The 20,084-nt window shown below is 43.6% G+C and overlaps 1 protein-coding gene across 6 annotated transcripts in view; it reads left to right on the top strand.

Moving 5' to 3' along the window:
- The first annotated feature begins 2,581 nt into the window (after positions 1–2,581).
- LOC110536542 (uncharacterized) overlaps positions 2,582–20,084 on the top strand; it is a 99,458-nt gene continuing 81,955 nt past the window's right edge. For all 6 annotated transcript variants that reach the window (XR_005034542.2, XR_016484336.1, XR_016484334.1 and 3 more), the window contains exons 1-2: positions 2,582–3,254; positions 3,353–3,429. Coding sequence is in view for 3 of the 6 variants with exons in the window: in XM_036934756.2 (XP_036790651.2) it covers positions 3,244–3,254; positions 3,353–3,429 (88 nt within the window). In the remaining 3 variants the exon portion in view is untranslated. The remainder of the gene's footprint in view (positions 3,255–3,352; positions 3,430–20,084) is intronic.

The raw sequence follows: 20,084 nt of genomic DNA, 5'->3' as shown, positions 1-20,084 counted from the left end.
CACTGTAGGCTAATCATGAATTATACTTGCAAGCCACTACCAGTAGCATATATGCGCCCTTGTCCCTGCAGAGAATAACTATATTTGGAACTAATTTATGGCACAAGACAACATGTTGTTTAGCAAACAGCCATGGTAAATATTCAGGATAGTGAATATGAATCCCGGATGCGAAGAAAAGCCTATGGTTGAGTGTTCCCCATGAATAGCCTCGAGAGTCTGCGTGAAATTAGCGTTTATGATAAATCCAACCAGATCTGAAGCTGAAGTGAATTATATGATATATCAACGTGGGATGACTGCTAACCACAGCAGCATATCTTAGATGTCATTTATCAAGCTCTCTTCTCTTGGGTGGTAACATGCAGCAATACATTGAAAAAAGTATAAGCTGTAGGCTGGGATCAGAGGTTTTAAAGACAGCTGGACAGCACCGGGTCATTGGTCGTAGCCGCAGCGAGATGGCCCTGGGTGTGTGTGTGTGTGTGTGTGTTTGTGTGTTTGTGTGTGTGTGTGTGTGTGTGTATACCTGCAGAAGTCCACGTGTGTGTGTGGGGGCATTGGACAAGGGTTGGCTCGTGGAGGGGCGTTAAGCGTGGCCGTCTGCTCCCCTCCAGTTGGGCGTGGTTGACCACACACAGCTGTGGAGGCGAGGCCAGGTTGAATGAACAGTATCTGGCTACCACTCCTCACTCCTCCCCTGACTCCCATTCCATTGTGTCAAGAAACCTCCCTCCCTCTCCCTCCCTCTCTATCTCTCACTCCTTTATCTCTTTCCCCCCCCCTCTCTCTCTCTCTCTCTCTCCTTCCCTCGCTCTCACTTTCTCCCCCCAGAGAGACTAGCTATCCACCAAGAGAGACCAGCTCTCCGCCCAGAGAGACCAGAACTCCGCCCAGAGAGACCAGATCTCCACCCAGAGAGACCAGCTCTCCACCCAGAGAGACCATAACTACGCCCAGAGAGACCAGCTCTCCGCCCAGAGAGTCCAGAACTCCGCCCAGAGAGTCCAGAACTCCGCCCAGAGAGTCCAGAACTCTGCCCAGAGAGACCAGATCTCCGCCCAAAGAGACCAGAACTCCGCCCAGAGAGACCAGCCCTCCGCCCAGAGAGATCAGCCCTCCGCCCAGAGAGACCAGCCCTCCGCCCAGAGAGACCAGAACTACGCCCAGAGAGACCAGAACTACACCCAGAGTGACCAGAACTAACAAATGCTAAATGATAATTGCTACCACAAACTATGCGATGAAAAGTATACACTGTAGGCTGGGATCAGAGGTTTTAAAGACAGCTGGATAGCTGACAGCACCGGTCGTTGGTCGTGGCCGCAGCGAGATGGGCCCTGGGTGGAGGCGATGGAGATGTCCGTGGTGAATAGAGAAATTACCTATTTTCCTGACAAAGGGGATGCCATCGTTCTGGGCGTTACAGAGATGAGCCGAGCCCATTTGAAGCCAGTTGGAAATGGGCCTACTTGTCTAATGGCAATTCTCTCACTTTAAATGCTAGTCGTGGATCAATCACCTGGATGGCATGGGAGTGGGTGTAGTTCGATCGCTGGACCAAAGGGACGTATCCTCTCCCTCGGGGGGAGGTTTCAGCGTCTGACGTGACTTAAACAACATTGAAAGCAGGGGTTGTCATTTGAAAACTGTTGCTGGAAAAACAGTAAGTGAGAGAACATGGGTAAGTTGACATGTTTATTCCTTTTGGTTGAGAGAAAGAAAGGTGATAATTGTAAGAATGAGTCCATAGGCTGAACAGCAAGCGAGAGGAATGAGCATAATTGTGCCGTTCTTATAGGCTGTAAGGTAAATAGGTGAATGACATGTCACACATGGCTTAAAGGAAAGAGGATAGAGAAGCTGCTGATGATGTAGAATAGGAAACAAAGTGAATTATGTTCTGCTAACTGGACGAAGTTAAACAACCATTCAGACCAGCCTTCCTGGTTGAACTTTTGTAAACTCCATTTGTGATCGCCTCTCATATCAGTGGTTTGGCCTCAAATAGCATCCCTCATGGCTGTGATTTGTCTGTATCAGTCTGGGCTGTGGATGGGAAGGGAATTTCAGAGCTGTCTTCTTCAAAGGCATCTTCCAGACAGACATCAAGGCTCTTGGGACCTGGATGCTGGATTCCATCTTGACTATATGTAGCCGATGTGAAATGGCTAGCTAGTTAGCGGTGGTGCTAGCTAGTTAGCGGTGGTGCTAGCTAATAGCGTTTCAATCGGTGACGTCACTCGAACTGAGACCTTGAAGTAGTGGTTCCCATTGCTGCTGCTGCAAGGGCCGCGGCTTTTGTGGAGCAATGGGCAACGATGCTTCGTGGGTGTCAGTTGTTGATGTGTGCAGAGGGTCCCTGGTTCAAGCCCAGGTAGGGAGGGGCGAGGGGACGGACGAAAGTTATACTGTTACACTCTAAGGTGGGTGGTGGGTTTGGACTGTGCCAAGGTCTTTCTTGAAGTGCAGACAATCAACAGCTGTACATTCACAATAAGTGTGTAGGTTTACAGTATCCCTGAGTGTTTTTGACATAACTCTGTCGCCGTGGTTACTGCTTACTGTTGATGGAAGAAGTCTTTTAAATCTGTTGCGCTGGCATATACTGCATTTACAATGGAGATATTCTCTTAAAAAGCGAAATGTTTTGATGACTCTTTTCTAAATACTTTGTTTGGTTGTAGCCATATTAGAAGTCAACAGAAGTGTATAAGTAGTAGACAGGTTTCACACTCAAACCAAAGCCACATCAACACTGACCTCAACTGGTTTGGAGAAGGTGATGTGAATATTCATCAAGTGATAACTGACTCTTTTTTTTATATACAAAAAATATATGCCTCTGTGCCTGTTGCATATTTTCTCATTTCAAGGCCAGATAAGAACCCTTTAAAAACAGGAGAAAGGTAGGAGAGAGAGCTCACTCCTTAATAGAGAGGAAGGGATGTTAGTGTGCGTTAATTTGAATCTGGAGTAGCGCTATATGAGGGGAGAGTCCACGAGAAGCGACTGCGAGGAGTCAGATTTCAGTGTTTTGGTCCTGGAGGACTGAAGGAGTCTTTGTTTCAGTTGGAACTGCGGACAGTCCAAGGAAACCGAGAGTGAGTCAGGGGAGATCGAGACATTTTAAAGAGTGAGTGAGTGAGTGACTAAGTGAGTGAAGGATAGAGCGGGGCTCCAACTCTTACCACTATCACATTGGAACAAGAAGACTTTTGTGTGGACTTACCAAGACTGAAAATGACTTCCCGGTAAATTCACGCATATTTTACGCGCATTGAAAGTGTTTTGACAAACCCAATTTTTTTTACTCAGCTAACTTCTTAACTTTTCCCCCCTTTATCATCAGCATCTCCCTGTGGTCCGTTGGAATACACCTCACACTGTGGTACTGCCAACTGTCGACTCCATATCGCCTTCTGGACGGTATGTCACGCTCATCATATTTTGTTCTGTTCTCTCTCTCATTTGGCTCAAGTGGTTTGCTATTGTGCAACTGTGAGAAAGTATAGCTTAGCAAATATGCATTCATTCATGCATGTTTTGCCTAATAGCTTGATGAAGTCACATAGTCAGTGCATGTTTAGTGATACGATTTTGTGATAGTGCATATCGTATTCTAAAATTCATTGGTACAATCAATTCCTTTGCATAAAGTTAAACTTTTTGTTGGGACATTGGTCCTGTGCAATTATTATAGCGTTATGAAACTGAGCGATGGGTCCATAAACACTTTCTTTGTGGGTCTAGTTTTGGGATTTAAGATTGGTTTTTAATATGATTAGTTTTTAAGTCTTACAGACTGATGCATGAAACTGCTGAGTTGTATGAACCTTGTGGGTGTAAATACGCAGCGCATGTCTTTGACACCATCAGCAACCAAGCGTAAAACCAAGCAATTTCATTATTATTTGCGTAACGTGTAATTCTGGTAAAGCTTTATATCATATCATGACAGTGCGACACTTAACAAAAATGCGCAGACAGAACATGTCCATAGTGTGGAACAAATTGGAGAGCTTAAACCGATGCGCTTGCTGTGCGCTCTGTGTCTACCGAGACGTTTCAATGACCTGTCGCCGACGGCTCCGTGATTAATGGTTCTGCTACAGAGCAAAAGTAATGCATGATGTGAGCAAACCAGGCGAATGCATTGGCCTCTGAAATCAATTGACACAGACCGACTAGTGTTGCAGTGTAATCATGGACGCAGACGGGTCATCATCAGATGGCTAAGTGTTTTTATGACGGAGCGCATAGGCTACCTGTTGCATCAGTAGCTAACCAATTGAGTTAAGTCATTAGAGCTCTATCACTATACATCTACGCATATAACCATTCAGTGTGTGTGTGCGCGCGCGTGCCAGCATGCATGCATCTGTCTAACGACAGGTCCCCGACTTGGCTTAAACTTCAACTCAAGGTCAATGCATGGGTTGATATGAGGCTTTTTCCATTTTATTTTAATGTTATATATATATGGCTCGTCATGATAAAGGACCATGTGCAGACTGACAGATAATTACTGTCGCTCTTCAGCAGTAGAAACGCACGCAGAAGGCCGTTTTGACATGCTCTGGAGATCATATTCGCTGAGCGGACAAAACATTAGGAACACCTGCTCTTTCCATGACAGAGACTGACCAGGTGAATCCAGGTGAAAGATATGATCCCTTATTGATGTCACTTGTAGACGAAGGGGTGGAGATTAAAGAATCGTTTTTAAGAGGAGCCATGGATTGTATACACCTCCATTCAAAAGTTTGGGGTCACTTATACATTTTTTTTCGAAAGAAAAGCACATTTTTGGACCATTAAAATAACATCAAATTGATCAGAAATATAGTGTAGACATTTTTTATGGAATATCTACATAGGGGTACAGAGGCCCATTTATCAGCAATTCCAATGACACATTGTGTTAGCTAATCCAAGTTTCTCATTTTAAAAGGCTAATTGGATCATTAGAAAACCCTTTTGCAATTATGTTAGCACAGCTGAAAACTGTTGGTCTGATTAAAGAAGCAATAAAACTGTTGTTCTTTAGGCTAGTTGAGTATCTGTAGATTCAGCATTTGTGGGTTCGATTGCAGGCTCAAAATGGCCAGAAACAAAGTACTTTCCTCTCAAACTCGCCAGTCTATTCTTGTTCTGAGAAATTAAGGCTATTCCATGCGAGAAATTGCCAAGGAACTGAAGATCTCGTACAACGCTGTGTCCTACTCCCTTCACAGAACAGTGCAAACTGGCTCTAACCAGAATAGAAAGAGGAGTGTGAGGCCCCGGTGCACAACTGAGAAAGAGGACAAGTACATCAGAGTGTCTAGTTTGAGAAACAGATGCCTCACAAGTACTCAACTGGCAGCTTCATTAAATAGTACTCGCAAAACACCAGTCTCAACATCAACAGTGAAGAGGCTGGCTTTCTAGGCAGAGTTGCAAAGAAAAAGCCATATCTCAGACTGGCCAATAAAAAGAAAAGATTAAGATGGGCAAATGAACACAGACACTGGACAGAGGAATTCTGCCTAGAAGGCCAGTATCCCGGAGTCGCCTCTTCACTGTTGACGTTGAAACTGATATTTTGTGGGTACTATTTAATAAAGCACCTTTATCTGTTTTCGCCTGACATTTCCCAGTTTCCTCAACTGTATTTGTTATGGATCACGGCGCAGGGGATGTCAGCTGTTCAGGTTTGTGGCCGTGCCATTACTCATAAGCTGCTCGAAGATTATTAACCTTTTTCAGATAAAAAAATTGTCCCGTATGCGCTGCTTCTGCCAGACAAGACCGTAAAGGACAAATATTTTCCAGGCACACGTACGCAGTAAATACTGGAACAAACAACGCTGTTGCCTAGAAAAGGTCCCATCTTTGTGTATTTGTTGAAATCGAGCTGGTATTCCCCATTTTGGAGTTCTGTGGTGTAGCCTACCCACCACCTATACTTTTTAAACCATCTCTTGTTCCCTGAAGTATGGCTGTGTTTACACAGGCAGCCCGAATCTGATCTTTTTTTTCCTCCCTAATTGGTCTTTTGACCAGTCAGATCAGCTCTGAAAAAGATCTGATATGAAAGGATCTTGATGTGATTGGTCAAAAGAACAATTATTTGAAAAAAATATCAAAAGTGGGCTGCTTGTCTAAACGCAGCTGTTGTAGAATCCATGTGTAGTGATAAGGACTAGCCCTAATGGTTTTCTTATCAGCCTAGTCCTAGACAAATACCTGGTTAAGTGTGTGTCATCGTAATGAGCCCTTACACATACCAGGAGTATGAGGTACTGGCATAGCTAGTTAATCAATCAATCAATGAAAATGTATTTATTAAAGCCCTCTTTACATCGGCCGATGTCACAAAGTGCTGTACAGACACCCAGCCTAAAACCCCAAACAGCAAGCAATGCAGCTTAGAAGTTAGGTTGTTTTTCTTGTGGAGACATCGTAAAATGAGTTTATGGGAATTCACTCATGGTGATTTGTCTCTCTTAATGCTTGTAAATGTGAATTTGAACAGCCAGCAGGCACAATGCGCCATTCCGGCCTTAGTGCCACCCCAAGTCTAAATGTATGATTAAGCATTTTCCAATTCAGATTAAGGTTGAAGACTGATGCCTCTTAAACCTAAATGTGTTGATGTACTAATGATCTGTTTATCTACAGTTAAATCCTTCAATAGTCTAATTTAGAGCCTTAAAAAAAATGCACCGTTTGAAGGGATTATGTCCAATGTCTTTATACAATGGGGGGCCGGGACCTTAACATTTGAGATGCTTAGGTCCTACAGTGAGTGTGAAGGCGACCTACTCATGTTAATGGGAAGGTGGGTGGAATTTGGCAATCTGCTTAGTGTTGGCGCCTTCCATCTGGTTCACACATGCAAAAGACGCTCTTAAAGATGTTTATGGGACTATTTTAATAAACACGGAGACAAAGGACATTGTTCAAAAGAGGAGCACAATAATTCATCTCCAAACAGTGCTGACATAACCATTTTCCTGTAACCTAGTCTGTACTGTATGTAGTAGCCTATATATCTCTTCTGAGAGAGAACCGTTGGAGGCAGGAAAAGTAATCCCATGTGTTTCACTAGTGACTGTGATGATGATGACTATGAGATGGCGCAGCTGGTTTTCAGTCGCGTCTCCTGGGGCCTAACAGCACCTCACTATACCATAGATTTACTTCCGGCGCCGACAGAGAGGGCCGCCTCACTTCGCGTTCATAGATTTGTTCATTATTCTGTACTAACATGCTTATTCCGTGTGAGGACCACCAACTGATTCTCCTCAGGAGTGGAGCTGAGTGCTGTTGCTGTATATATTAATAGGAACTATATGCTTTCAAAGAGATGCTGTCCTGAAATTAATGTAAACTGTCTGCACAGTGTCTCATGATGCTGCACATATATTCTACACAGATAAGATCACTCAGAAGTGTGTGTGTGTGTGTGTGCGTGTGCGTGTGCGTGTGAGTGCGCGTGTGTGTGTGTGTGTGTGAGCGAGCCTGTTTACTCTTAATTCTGGACCGGTCTTTGAACCAGAGAGAGGGGGCGTGGAGGGTTCGTTTGTCCACCCATGTCGGGACAACAGGGAGAGAGAGAGAGGCCTCCTACCAGGCTGCTAAGTTTAGCTGTAATGAAGGATGAGTTGCAGCTCTGTCCTGGCTGTGGGGAAGTAGTAGACCCAGAAATCAGACTGCATCACCCCTGACCACGGCATGGCCAATACTGAATGTCAACAGACTCAACACCTCAGTTTGCATTCTATGATGATGTGTCCGATGACACTATACTTCTTGAAGGTTGAATATCTTCTCTCGACTGCTGACATGCAAAACATTTTGGGACTCTTATCAACAGTGGACTAATGAAACAAATACCAAAATATTGTTTTTTGAGTGGACTTTCCCTTTAAGTGGTCAAAAAATGAGCTGAGTTCATACAGATGAGCTTTCTTTTTGGGGTGAACTATCCTTTTAAGTAAAGCAAGCCATCGTCCATTGCTGATGAGACTGTGGTGATTCGCATCACACCCATATTCCTGTCAAGAATTTGAGTGAAAAGTAGAGAACCGATGTTTGTACCTGATGTCCTGTACTTAGATATGTAATTAAAATAATTTAGCGCTTCCTTTCAGTAAAAGAGACATACAAGTGGGGCCCAGGCCACACACGGTAAACATTTATTTATGTTACGTGTAAATCTTTGCTCCCTCTTGTCTCTTCCTGATTGAATAACAGACTTTGGATGCCACAGCTGTATTTGACTTAAAATGCGAAACAATTTCTGCATTCCAAATTCCAAACTCTCCAAAACTCTGGACAATATTAAGCAGAGGAAGATGAAGATGGATATTCATCAAACTCGGCAGCTCAGTTTAGTCTCCTCTCTTCTCTTCTCCTCTCCTCTCCTCTCCTCTCCTCTCCTCTCCTCTCCTCTCCTCTCCTCTCCTCTCCTCTCCTCTCCTCTCCTCTCCCCAAACGGACACTGTGTGTGTGTGTGTGTGTGAACATGTGTGGGAGAAATGGCCAGGCAGGCAGTGGAAGGGGAGGAGAAGTTGGGACCTTTATGTAAGTTATTGTAAGAGTACTGTTGCTATCAAGCCACACGTCAACAAAGATTTTTTATTTTCAGTGCGTTTTCACGACAAATTAGACCAAATCATTGCACATTGCATTGCAAAATGTCAGAATTGCCACAGAAATCACCACAGCAGTCCACTAGCTACCACTAGCTAGCCAGCCACAACAGTCCGCTAGCTAGCCAGCCACAACAGTCCGCTAGCTAGCCAGCCACAACAGTCCGCTAGCTAGCCAGCCACAACAGTCCGCTCGCTAGCCAGCCACAGCAGTCCACTCGCTAGCCAACCACAACAGTCCACTCGCTAGCCAGCCACAACAGTCCGCTAGCTAGCCAGCCACAACAGTCCGCTAGCTAGCTAGCCACAACACTCCGCTAGCTAGCCAGCCACAACACTCCGCTAGCTAGCCAGCCACAGCAGTCCGCTAGCTAGCCAGCCACAGGAGTCCGCTAGCTAGCCAGCCACAGGAGTCCACTAAGTTAAGTAGTGTCATGTCTTTGGCTTTCCCGGATTAAGTGATATGACATGCCATTCTATAAAATAATTTCTCCGTTATTAATATCACTTGATTTGAGCTAATCATGTAAATGTAATTAACTAGAGAGTTGGGCAGCACAAAATAATATTTATAGAGCTGTTATCTTCCGAATAAGCTCTTAAAGTCCTAGTAATATTTTACATCAATAGCAGTCAATATCAATCGTCACCTTAACTCAGTCTCATCTGAAAGTTGTAAATTATGTTATCTGCACGAACCCTGGCTAACAAGTTGAATCAGCAATACAAAATTGGGTTTAATTATTTATTTAGTAAATACCTAACTAATCACACAGAATCACACATACAGTGGGGCAAAAAAGTATTTAGTCAGCCACCAATTGTGCAAGTTCTCCCACTTAAAAAGATGAGAGAGGCCTGTAATTTTCATCATAGGTACACTTCAACTATGACAGACAAAATGAGAAAAAAAAATCCAGAAAATCACATTGTAGGATTTTTAATGAATTTACTTGCAAATTATGGTAGAAAATAAGTATTTGGTCAATAACAAAAGTTTATCTCAATACTTTGTTATATACCCTTTGTTGGCAATGACAGAGGTCAAACGTTTTCTGTACACACAATTAATCATAACTTGATTACAAATTACGTCATAAAAGTAAAAGTCCCTGGCGGGCGGAACAGATATGACAGCTTGTTAGGAAAAGGGGTTGGGTTCAGTGAAAGGCGGGAGACTGAGGAACAAAGGGAAGAAGCTGTGGTATCGTAAATACAGTATCTTATGCATTCTAAATAACCACCCATTTGGAAAAGGAAAATGCAATAAATATTTACTCTGAGCTGCGCTTCAGTAGGTTGGTGGTAGATGGAAGGCCGTGTTGCCAAACCCGAGTCCTTTGTCCTTTGAAGAATGTCTCTGGTGGTCAATTGGATATGTTGTAGTAACGTCATTGTGTGGTAGACAGGTTACTCTGTCTGTTCCTTCCTAACCTGCGTTTGCAGCTGCGGTTGCTAACTCAACGGGTAGGAGATATCACTTCTGTAGTGAATAAGAGTTCAAAGTTCATACCATTCGCAACCAAAGCGCACGCTGATGTTGGCTTCATTCTGTAGTTATTATCTGAACCATTCTGACATAGGAAAAATAACAGATTTGAATCTGAAATGCAAATAAATAGGATTTGAGTCACTTCAAACTGCCATTGTGAACACGGCTTGGTTACAGCAGAGACATTCAATCCCCTCCTGGATCAAGATTCCTGTTGCCTAAATTGTTTTATGCGTCGTTGTCACCTTGTGTGCTCTTCCAGTTATACCATATGGTACAGAAATGATATGATGGTATGAACATCTGGATACTGCTCAAACCTTACCAGAGAGAGAGAGAGAGTCTTCTCATCTGAGCCCTGAGGAGCCGGCGTCCCGTCTGGCTGTTGATAGAAGTCGGTACTGCTGCGTGTCGCTGTGTTTGTTCTCTCTCTCTTACCAGATGTGATGAGACTAGAGAGAGGGCTTCCCCCAATGACAGAGCAGCCGTCTGCAGCCGACAGATTTATCGAGTTGCTTTGGGACTCCAGTGTTTTTTTTCTTCTGTCTGATAAAAAATGTCCGCTTGTCTTTTTGAAGTGGGTGGCGCATCCTTCAAACGCTGCTTGTATGATTAGCGCCTCAGCTGTTGCTGTTTTAGAAGCTTTCATCAACTTTAAACGTTTCTTTTGGTTGAAGATAATGTATCAGCACTCTGCGTAAGCACAGGCAGTCGAAGTGTAAGGTCATTTGAGGTCACTCGGTTAGGGGGATTCCCTGTGATCACTGTTGTTCTAGCCTTGACCTCTCAGCATGGTTAATGAACATCCTTGAGAGAGAGAGACCCTGATTTTTCAATACAGATTATTGGAGTACCAAAAAAAACTGATGCCGATTTTTTTATTAATTTTTTAATGATTACAATAATACAGAATGAACACTTTTATTTTTAACTTAATATAATACATAAATAAAATCAATTTAGTCTCAAATAAATAATGAAACATGTTCAATTTGGTTTAGTTTTAGGTCGTAGTTATTATAGGACTATTTCTCTCAACCATTTGTATTTCATATGCCTTTGACTATTGGATGTTCTTATAGGCATTTAAGTATTGCCAGCCTAATCTCGGAAGTTGATAGGCTTGGTAATAAACAGCTCAATGCTTGAAGCACAGGGAAGAGCTGCTGGCAAACGCAGGAAAGTGCTCTTTGATTGAATGCTTACGAGCCTGCTGCTGCCTACCACCACTCAGACTGCTCTAACAAATATCAAATTATAGACTTAATTATAATATAATAAACACACAGAAATACGAGCCGTAGGTCATTAATATGTTCAAATCCGGAAAATATCATTGCGAAAACTAAACGTTTCAGTGAAATACGGAACCGTTCCATATTTTATCTAACGGGTGGCATCCCTAAGTCTAAATATTGCTGTTACATTGCACAACCTTCAATGTTATGTCATAATTATGTAAAATTCTGGCAAATTAATTGCGGTCTTTGTTAGGAAGAAATGGTCTTCACACAGTTTGCAACGAGCCAGGCGGCCCAAACTGCTGCATATACCCTAACTCTGCTTGCACAGAACACAAGAGAAGTGACACAATTTCCCTAGTTAACATTGCCTGCTAACAATTTATTTTAACTAAATATGCAGGTTTAATTTTTTAAAACTTGTGTATTGATTTTAAGAAAGGCATTGGTGTTTATGGTTAGGTATACATTGGTGCAACGACAGTGCTTTTTTCGCGATTGACCTTGTTAAATCCTCACCCATTTGACGAAGTAGGCTGTGATTCGATAAATTAACAGGCACCGCATTGATTATATGCAACGCAGGACAAGCTAGGTAAACTAGTAATATCATCAACCATGTGTAGTTAACTAGTGATTATGTTAAGATTGATTGTTTTTTATAAGATAAGTTTAATGCTAGCTAGCAATTTACCTAGGCTCTTTTCTGCACTCGCATAACAGGTGATCTGCCTGCCACACAGTCTCCTCGTGGAGTGCATTGTAATCAGCCATAATCGGCATCCAAAAATGCACATTACCGATTGTTATGAAAAGTTGAACTAGGCCCTAATTAATCGGCCATCGGTCGACCTCTAGAAGAGAGAGGTGAAGGCAGAGAGAGAGAGAGGGGGTAAGAGAAAAGAGATGAAGACAGAGAGAGAGGGGGTTAGAGGAAGAGAGAGATGAAGACAGAAATAAGAGAGAGAAAGAGTGGGGGTAAGATGAAGACAGAGAAAGAAAGGGGGTTAGAGGAAGAGAGAGATGAAGACAGAGAGATAAAGAGGGGGTAAGAGGAAGAGAGAGATGAAGACAGAGAGAGAGAGAAAGAGAGGGGGTAAGAGGAAGAGAGAGATGAAGACAGAGAGAGAGAAAGAGAGGGGGTGAGAGAAAGAGAGGGGGTGAGAGAAAGAGAGGGGGTAAGAGGAAGAGAGAGATGAAGACAGAGAGAGAGAGAGACTATTCTGATGAGTTTCCAGGAAGACCAGACTGACTGATGAGTTTCCAGGAACACCAGACTAGGGTTAGGGGTTAGGGTTAGGGGTTAGGGTTAGGGTTGGGGTTGTACTGGGCTGTACGTGATGTACTGGGCTGTACGCTCTACCCTCTGTAGCGCCTTGCAGTTGGATGCCAAGTAGTTGCCATACCAAGCGGTGATGCAACCGGTCAAGATGCTCTCAATGGTACAGCTGTATAACTTAACACTGCCCCTCCCTGAACAGTAATTATTATGATTGTGTTGTATGTATTACATGTCCTGAGAGAGGTGGAGCTGTCTGTTATGCTCTGTAATGATGGGCTGCCCACAGTCATTCTATTGTAATGGGTCTGACATAATGTTATGGGGTTATTATTATGTCCAAATGGGACTCTTCCAAAAACACATCCATGATAAATATTGACCCACATGACTTTGACTGTGTTGATCTCGTTTAAATGCAGATGTAATTGTCACGATTATTGTATCATTCAATGCTCAATATGACTTTTTATTTATGTTTTCTCCCATAAAAACAAAACAAAACGTTGTCTCACCTCTACAACTCCCCCAACGGGCTCGAGAGGCAAAGGTCGAGTCATGTGTCCTCCGAAACATGACCTGCCAAACTGAACTTCTTCTAGCACCTGCCCGCTTATCCCCGGAAGCCGTACCAATGTGTCAGAGGACAGACCGTTCAACTGATGACCGAGGTCAGCCTGCATGAGCCAAGTAAAACCTCCCCGGTCAAGCCCTCCCCTAACATGGACGACGCTGGGACAATTGTGCGCCACCCTATGGGACTCCCGATCACGGCCCGTTTGTGATACAGCCTGGGATCGAACCCAGGTCTGTAGTGACACCTCCAGCACTGCGATGCAGTGCCTTAGACCGCTGTGCCACTCGGGAGGCAATTACGCTACTTTTAAATATGTACCTGCATCTCCCTCACTCAGCTTTGTGTCTTGAGTTATCCATCTGTTATCTTGACTCAACAATGTTTTCTCCCACATCTCTTCTTCTAAACCAATCAGCCGTTTTACTTTGATTGGAAACAAAGAGTGTGTTTTTCGGAGTAAGATGTTGTGATGGAGGTTACACGCTTCACTGCCCACTGTCCATCTCCCCTCCTTAGTCAAGATGCCAATGACACGTAAGTGTGAGGCTACAGATGAGAATCTGAAGCCAAAGTCCACAAACAAATACTAGAGTGTTTTCTGTGCTTGGTGGTAGTTTGGATATAAAGTGTGTTGTGTTCCTATAGATACTGGCATACTGTAACAGCTGAGTCAAACCTGGCATCCCTGCGAAGTCCAGGGGATTCTGTACGCTGTGGATTTAATGGGAAACACAATTCCAGGAGGAGCATACCTGGCAACACGTGATATAAAATGCTCTGAAAAACCCAGAGAATTAAATATAAACTTCACTTCAATTCCCTCTCCACTCACCGTTCTTGAGATATTATTGGCTGTGAAATCGCTCCATTGTGGGTGTATTTAAGCATAACTTTGCCGTCAAGGTAGGAGTTCGTTTTGGGCACAGAGCGAGTGTGTTGATAGAGTATAATGTATGGAGAGTATTATGTTGATGTCATGCATAGATGTAATAGGTGGCAGGGAAGTCAGGCGCAGGAGAGTCAAATGGAGTGTAAAATGGAGTCTTTTAATAAAGTCCACGGAGTATGCTCCATAACACTAAATGTACATAAACATGGGTACAAGGACCCGACGCACACCTATACAACAATCACACTACACTGACAATAAAACAATCTCTGACAAAGACATGAGGGGAAACAGAGGGTTAAATACACAACAGGTAATGAATGGGATTGAAAACAGGTGTATGGGAAGACAAGACAAAACCAATGGAAAATGAAAAAAGGATCAATGATGGCTAGAAGACCGGTGACGTCGAACGCCGAGCACCGCCCGAACAAGGAGAGGCAACGACTTCGGCAGCAGTCGTGACAGTTGAACTCTTGGCTAAGGGAAGGGTGGGTGCTTTTCAGCCAATGTGTTTTGAATGAACCTTTAACCTTTAACCTTTAACTAGGTAAGTCAGTTAAGAACAAATGTTTATTTGACCCGGATGATGCTGGGCGTATTGTGCGCCGCCCTATGGGACTCCCAATCACAGCCGGTTGTGATACAGCCTGGAATCAAACCAGGGATTGTAGTGATGCCTCTAGCACTGAGATGCAGTGCCTTAGACCACTGCGTCACTCGGGAGCAAGTGGAAGTGGTGTCCAGGGTCAGCGTTTTACCCTAGTGGTGTCGGGGGCCAGCGTTTTACCCTAGCGGTGTCCCGGGCCAGCGTTTTACCCTAGCGGTGTCCCGGGCCAGCGTTTTACCCTAGCGGTGTCCGGGGCCAGCGTTTTACCCTAGCGGTGTCCGGGGCCAGCATTTTACCCTAGCGGTGTCCCGGGCCAGCGTTTTACCCTAGCGGTGTCCGGGGCCAGCGTTTACCTTGCGGTGTCCGGGGCCAGCGTTTTACCCTAGCGGTGTCCGGAGCCAGCGTTTTACCCTAGCGGTGTCCGGGGCCAGGGTTTACCTAATGTTAATGGTTTGACAAGAGACTTCTGGGTTAGAGAAGCCACTTGTCAGCAACTGCGGACGGGCAAGGATGCCAGTCCTCCCCTACTGCTTTGTGGGTTACCATAAACATACCCATAATCCAGTGTCACATGTCTCAGAGGATCTTGTGGTCATGGTGATGGGGAGGGATAAGAGACGTGAGTTTGGCACAAGGGGAGGAATGCAATGAGGGAGTGCCATGGCAACGAACAGACCCTAGCACCCCTTTAGCTAAATGTGGGGATAAATCCTTATTGTTTGTGATGAGGGACATGTCTTGGGGATGTCTTCCTTCTACAAAGTGGGACCCCGTATTGCTGACAGGACGTCCGTAGACGTCCGCATGCCACTGTTAAATGGCCAGTCAATGAGCTAGACTGAAAAGAAAGAAGAGAGAAGTGTTTATTTCCTAAGACGAGCCAGTCAGTTGAAATGTGTGTAAGATGACCTCACAGGTATAAATAGGTCTGTTTATTAAACAGCATTTTTATTTCACAATAAACTGCGGTTGTGATCCTCACTTTAGTTTATAGTCACAGACCTCACACAAACAATACACTTTGTTCTGAATGGATCTGCTTGTTTTTAATGTTACTTAGTGTTTAATTGTTCCCATGCCAACTAGATATTCTCAGTAAACTTCATGTGAAGTTATTCAACATCCTCAGGCAGTGTATCAAACCTTCTTATTCCTCGTCTCTCTCTCTCTCTCTTCCAGGGTCATGTTTTCAATGGCTGGCCGACTGCTTTTAATTTTCCCCAACACTCCCCTTTTCTCTCTGTTAGTTTTGACTTGTGTCAAGCAAATTTCCATTGAATTTTCCATCGGATGATGCAATCTCTCTACTCCACTACTTGGGGTTGTGCGAAGGGAGCGGTTGATTATTGTAGTCGTAGCTTTTTCGGTCGGTCTTGTAACGTTTTTAGCGAGGGGAGTGGGGTGTCCTCCGCCATGACCTGATTTGAAAACAAGAGTTTGTGACCTTTCAACTCTGAGTTGTTGGATGTTTACCTTCCCCGTCAAGGTGATCCCTAAACTTGAAAAGAGAGGGGGAGGGGGTGACATAAGTAGAAACAGACGGTCAAAGGAGAGAGAAAGACCGGAGGCAAAGAAGCAAATTTACAAGATAACCTGAAAGTAAAAATCCCAATTACTCCTATTTGGCACGTACAGAGCACTCCATATTGGCCTGGTAACAGTATACAACATTTTCCTCTTGCAAATAAACAAGAAATGTCTTAGAAGTTTCTAAGAAGTCTCTTCAGTAGCATATAACCATCATTTGAAGACAGCTGACCATAAAGCTGGCATGGCGCTCCTCAGGTCCTCTCATCTTTCACAACATTTTGTGGATTTACACCCTAGTGGAAGTGAGTCGGAGTTCAGATGTTTAGTGCTGTTTGGCATCAAAGAGCCGAGAAAGTAACAGCTCTCTCCTCTGTTATACAGGCCCTGGCAGCCAAAGAGGACAAATTCTCAATCGGGACAGTCTAGGATCAGGTGATGAGGGCTTGAGCTGTAGCGTTACCTGGACTGTGTTGGCATGAATCTCATTTGGAACTATTTTGGAGGAAGCGTTAGAAAATCACTTTTATAACCTGCTGTTGATTTAGATGTGCTTCTGTGGGTACAAACACAGAACGGGAAGATTAATTGTAATTGCAAGACAGGATTACTGTTCAGTGTATTTTATTTGTTTATTTAACCTTTTATTTAACCAGGTAGGCAAGTTGAGAACAAGTTCTCATTTACAACTGCGACCTGGCCAAGATAAAGCAAAGCAGTGTGACACAGACAAAACACAGAGTTACACATGGAGTAAACAATAAACAAGCCAATAACACAAACAAATCAATGACACAGTAGAAAAAATAAAGTCTATATACACTGTGTGCAAAAGGCACGAGGAGGTAGCCAATAATAGGCCATAGGAGCGAAGAGTTACAATTTAGCAGATTAACACTAGAGTGATAAATGAGCAGATAATGATGTGCAAGTAGAGATACTGGTGTGCAAAAGAGCAGAAAAGTAAATAAATAAAAACAGTATGGGGATGAGGTAGGTGAAAATGGGTGGGCTATATACCAATAGACTATGTACAGCTGCAGTGATCGGTTAGCTGCTCAGATAGTTGATGTTTAAAGTTGGTGAGTGAAATAAAAGTCTCCAACTTCAGCGATTTTTGTCATTCGTTCCAATCACTGGCAGCAGAGAACTGGAAGGAAAGGCGGTCAAATGAGGTGTTTGCTTTGGGGATGATCAGTGAGATATACCTGCTGGAACGTGTGCTACGGGTGGGTGTTGTTATCGTGACCAATGAACTGAGATAAGGCGGAGCTTTACCTAGCATAGACGTATAGATGACCTGGAGCCAGTGGGTTTGGCGACGAATATGTAGCGAGGGCCAGCTGACTAGAGCATACAGGTCACAGTGGTGGTTGGTATAAGGTGATTTGGTAACAAAACAGATGGCACTGTGATAGACTGCATCCAGTTTGCTGAGTAGAGTGTTGGAAGCTATTTTGTAGATGACATCGCCGAAGTCGAGGATTGGTAGGATAGTCAGTTTTACTAGGGTAAGTTTGGCGGCGTGAGAGAAGGAGGCTTTGTTGCGAAATAGAAAGCCGATTCTAGATTAGATTTTTGACTAGAGATGTTTAATATGAGTCTGGAAGGAGAGTTTACAGTCTAACCAGACACCTAGGTATTTATAGTTGTCCACATATTCTAGGTCGGAACCGTCCAGGGTGGGGATGCTAGTCGTGCGTGCTGGTGAGGGCAGCGAACGGTTGAAAAGCATGCATTTGGTTTTACTAGCGTTTAAGAGCAGTTGGAGGCCACGGAAGGAGTGTTGTATGGCATTGAAGCTCGTTTGGAGGTTAGTTAGCACAGTGTCCAAGGAAGGTCCAGAAGTATACAGAATGGTGTCGTCTGCATAGAGATGGATCAGGGAATCGCCCGCAGCAAGAGCGACATCATTGATATATACAGAGAAAAGAGTCGGCCCGAGAATTGAACCCTGTGGTACCCCCATAGAGACTGCCAGAGGTCAACATGCCCTCCGATTTGACACACTGAACTCTGTCTGCAAAGTAGTTGGTGAACCAGGCGAGGCAGTCATTAGAAAAACCAAGGCTATTGAGTCTGCCGATAAGAATACAGTGATTGACAGAGTCGAAAGCCTTGGCCAGGTCGATGAAGACGGCTGCACAGTACTGTCTTTTATCGATGGCTGTTATGATATCGTGTAGTATCTTGAGTGTGGCTGAGGTGCACTCGTGACTGGCTCGGAAGCCGGATTGCACAGCGAGAAGGTACGGTGGGATTCGAAATGCTCAGTGATCTGTTTATTAACTTGGCTTTCGAAGACTTTAGATAGGCAGGTCAGGATGGATATAGGTCTGTAACAGTTTGGGTCTAGGGTGTCACCCCCTTTGAAGAGGGGGATGACGCGGCAGCTTTCCAATCTTTAGGGATCTCGGACGATACGAAAGAAAGGTTGGGTATGGGTTGTGACGTGCCTGTTCAGGTGGTTGGTTCTACAGGGCTCTGATCCTTTAACTATAGGGCGGCTCACAAGTGGCCCAGCGTCGTCCAGGTTAGGGTTTGGCCGGGGTAGGCCGTCATTGTAAATAAGAATTTGTTCTTAACCCTCCTGCTGTGTTCCGGTCGAATTGGACCGATTTACACGTTTTTTTTCTCTCTCTGGAAAATGTAGTTAATTTAATCTCATTGTCATAAGGTTCCATGACGTTGTCCACACAGGGCATCTGATCACACAAAATACATTTAGATGATTTTCATTACATTTTGGGTATTTAACTTTTGTACACCTGTGGTGTTCCCGGTCATTAGAAATGTCCACATATTCTAGTGAGACAATTAGTGTATAAAATTGAGTTCAGGTACATGCCCATTCATCAGATGGACACACTTCCTCTCCCAGACCCCCACATGCATGTGTATTTGAGCACAAACACATCTCACTCCCCTTCTTGGCTTCCATGGTAATCTTCTCAGGAACCTTTCCCCAATAGAATCTTTCCCCCACGGGAATCACACCTGTTGGAATTCTCACAAACAATCGCAACATTGTTTCAATAATATATAGAACATTTCTCACAGCTCTGGTATATAAAGCTTTTTTGAGGCCTTCCTCACAATTTATTCTGTGGCAGCACAATGACCAAACAATATACTGTATGTGAGGCTCCTGATCATATCTTTGATCATGACACTGGTGAGGAGGAGAGAGTCCTTGTTAAACTTTGACACAAAGTAGTCTGTGATAAACAGCACAATATGTTTCATCTGAGTATTTGTTATAGTCAAAATAATCCATACATTATGCTTTCTTTTTTTTACTCAAAAACTAGTTGTATGAGCTCAGGTCAATGAGGCCTACAGGCCATAAATAGCAAATAGAAGATCAAAACTTGTAATGTTCTCAAGAACTTAAGTTAATAAAAACATTAGATGATAATATATGTATTATTATGGATTTATAATCGGCTATAATGGGGCGGTCATTTTGGACCGGGAACACAGAATTAATTAACATGAAATGAACACAACAGGAGGGTTAACTGACTTGCCTAGTTAAATAAAGGTTCAATTTTAAATATATATATAAAACTATAGTAGAGGAAAGAGAAATGTATATATTTAAGGTCACACATTATTTTTAATTTAGGAATCAAATTCCTATGAATGTATGTCTGCCTTCTTGCTAAACTAAGAGAAATGTGAATTAGAGTCATAAAGAAACCAAATGTATTGGTTACATAACAGTTACAGCTTCGTGGTCCATAGTGGATTTATTAGGTCATTGGATGACAGCTTTTCAGCTTTTCATTTCAGTCATTTAGCAGATGCTCTTATCCAGAGCCACT

This window comes from Oncorhynchus mykiss, chromosome 11, assembly GCF_057628025.1.
Source record: "Oncorhynchus mykiss isolate SJ-2025 chromosome 11, ASM5762802v1, whole genome shotgun sequence".
NCBI lineage: Eukaryota > Metazoa > Chordata > Actinopteri > Salmoniformes > Salmonidae > Oncorhynchus > Oncorhynchus mykiss.
Note: the sequence above shows the minus strand (reverse complement) of the source record. Positions and strands in the feature narration are given on the sequence as shown.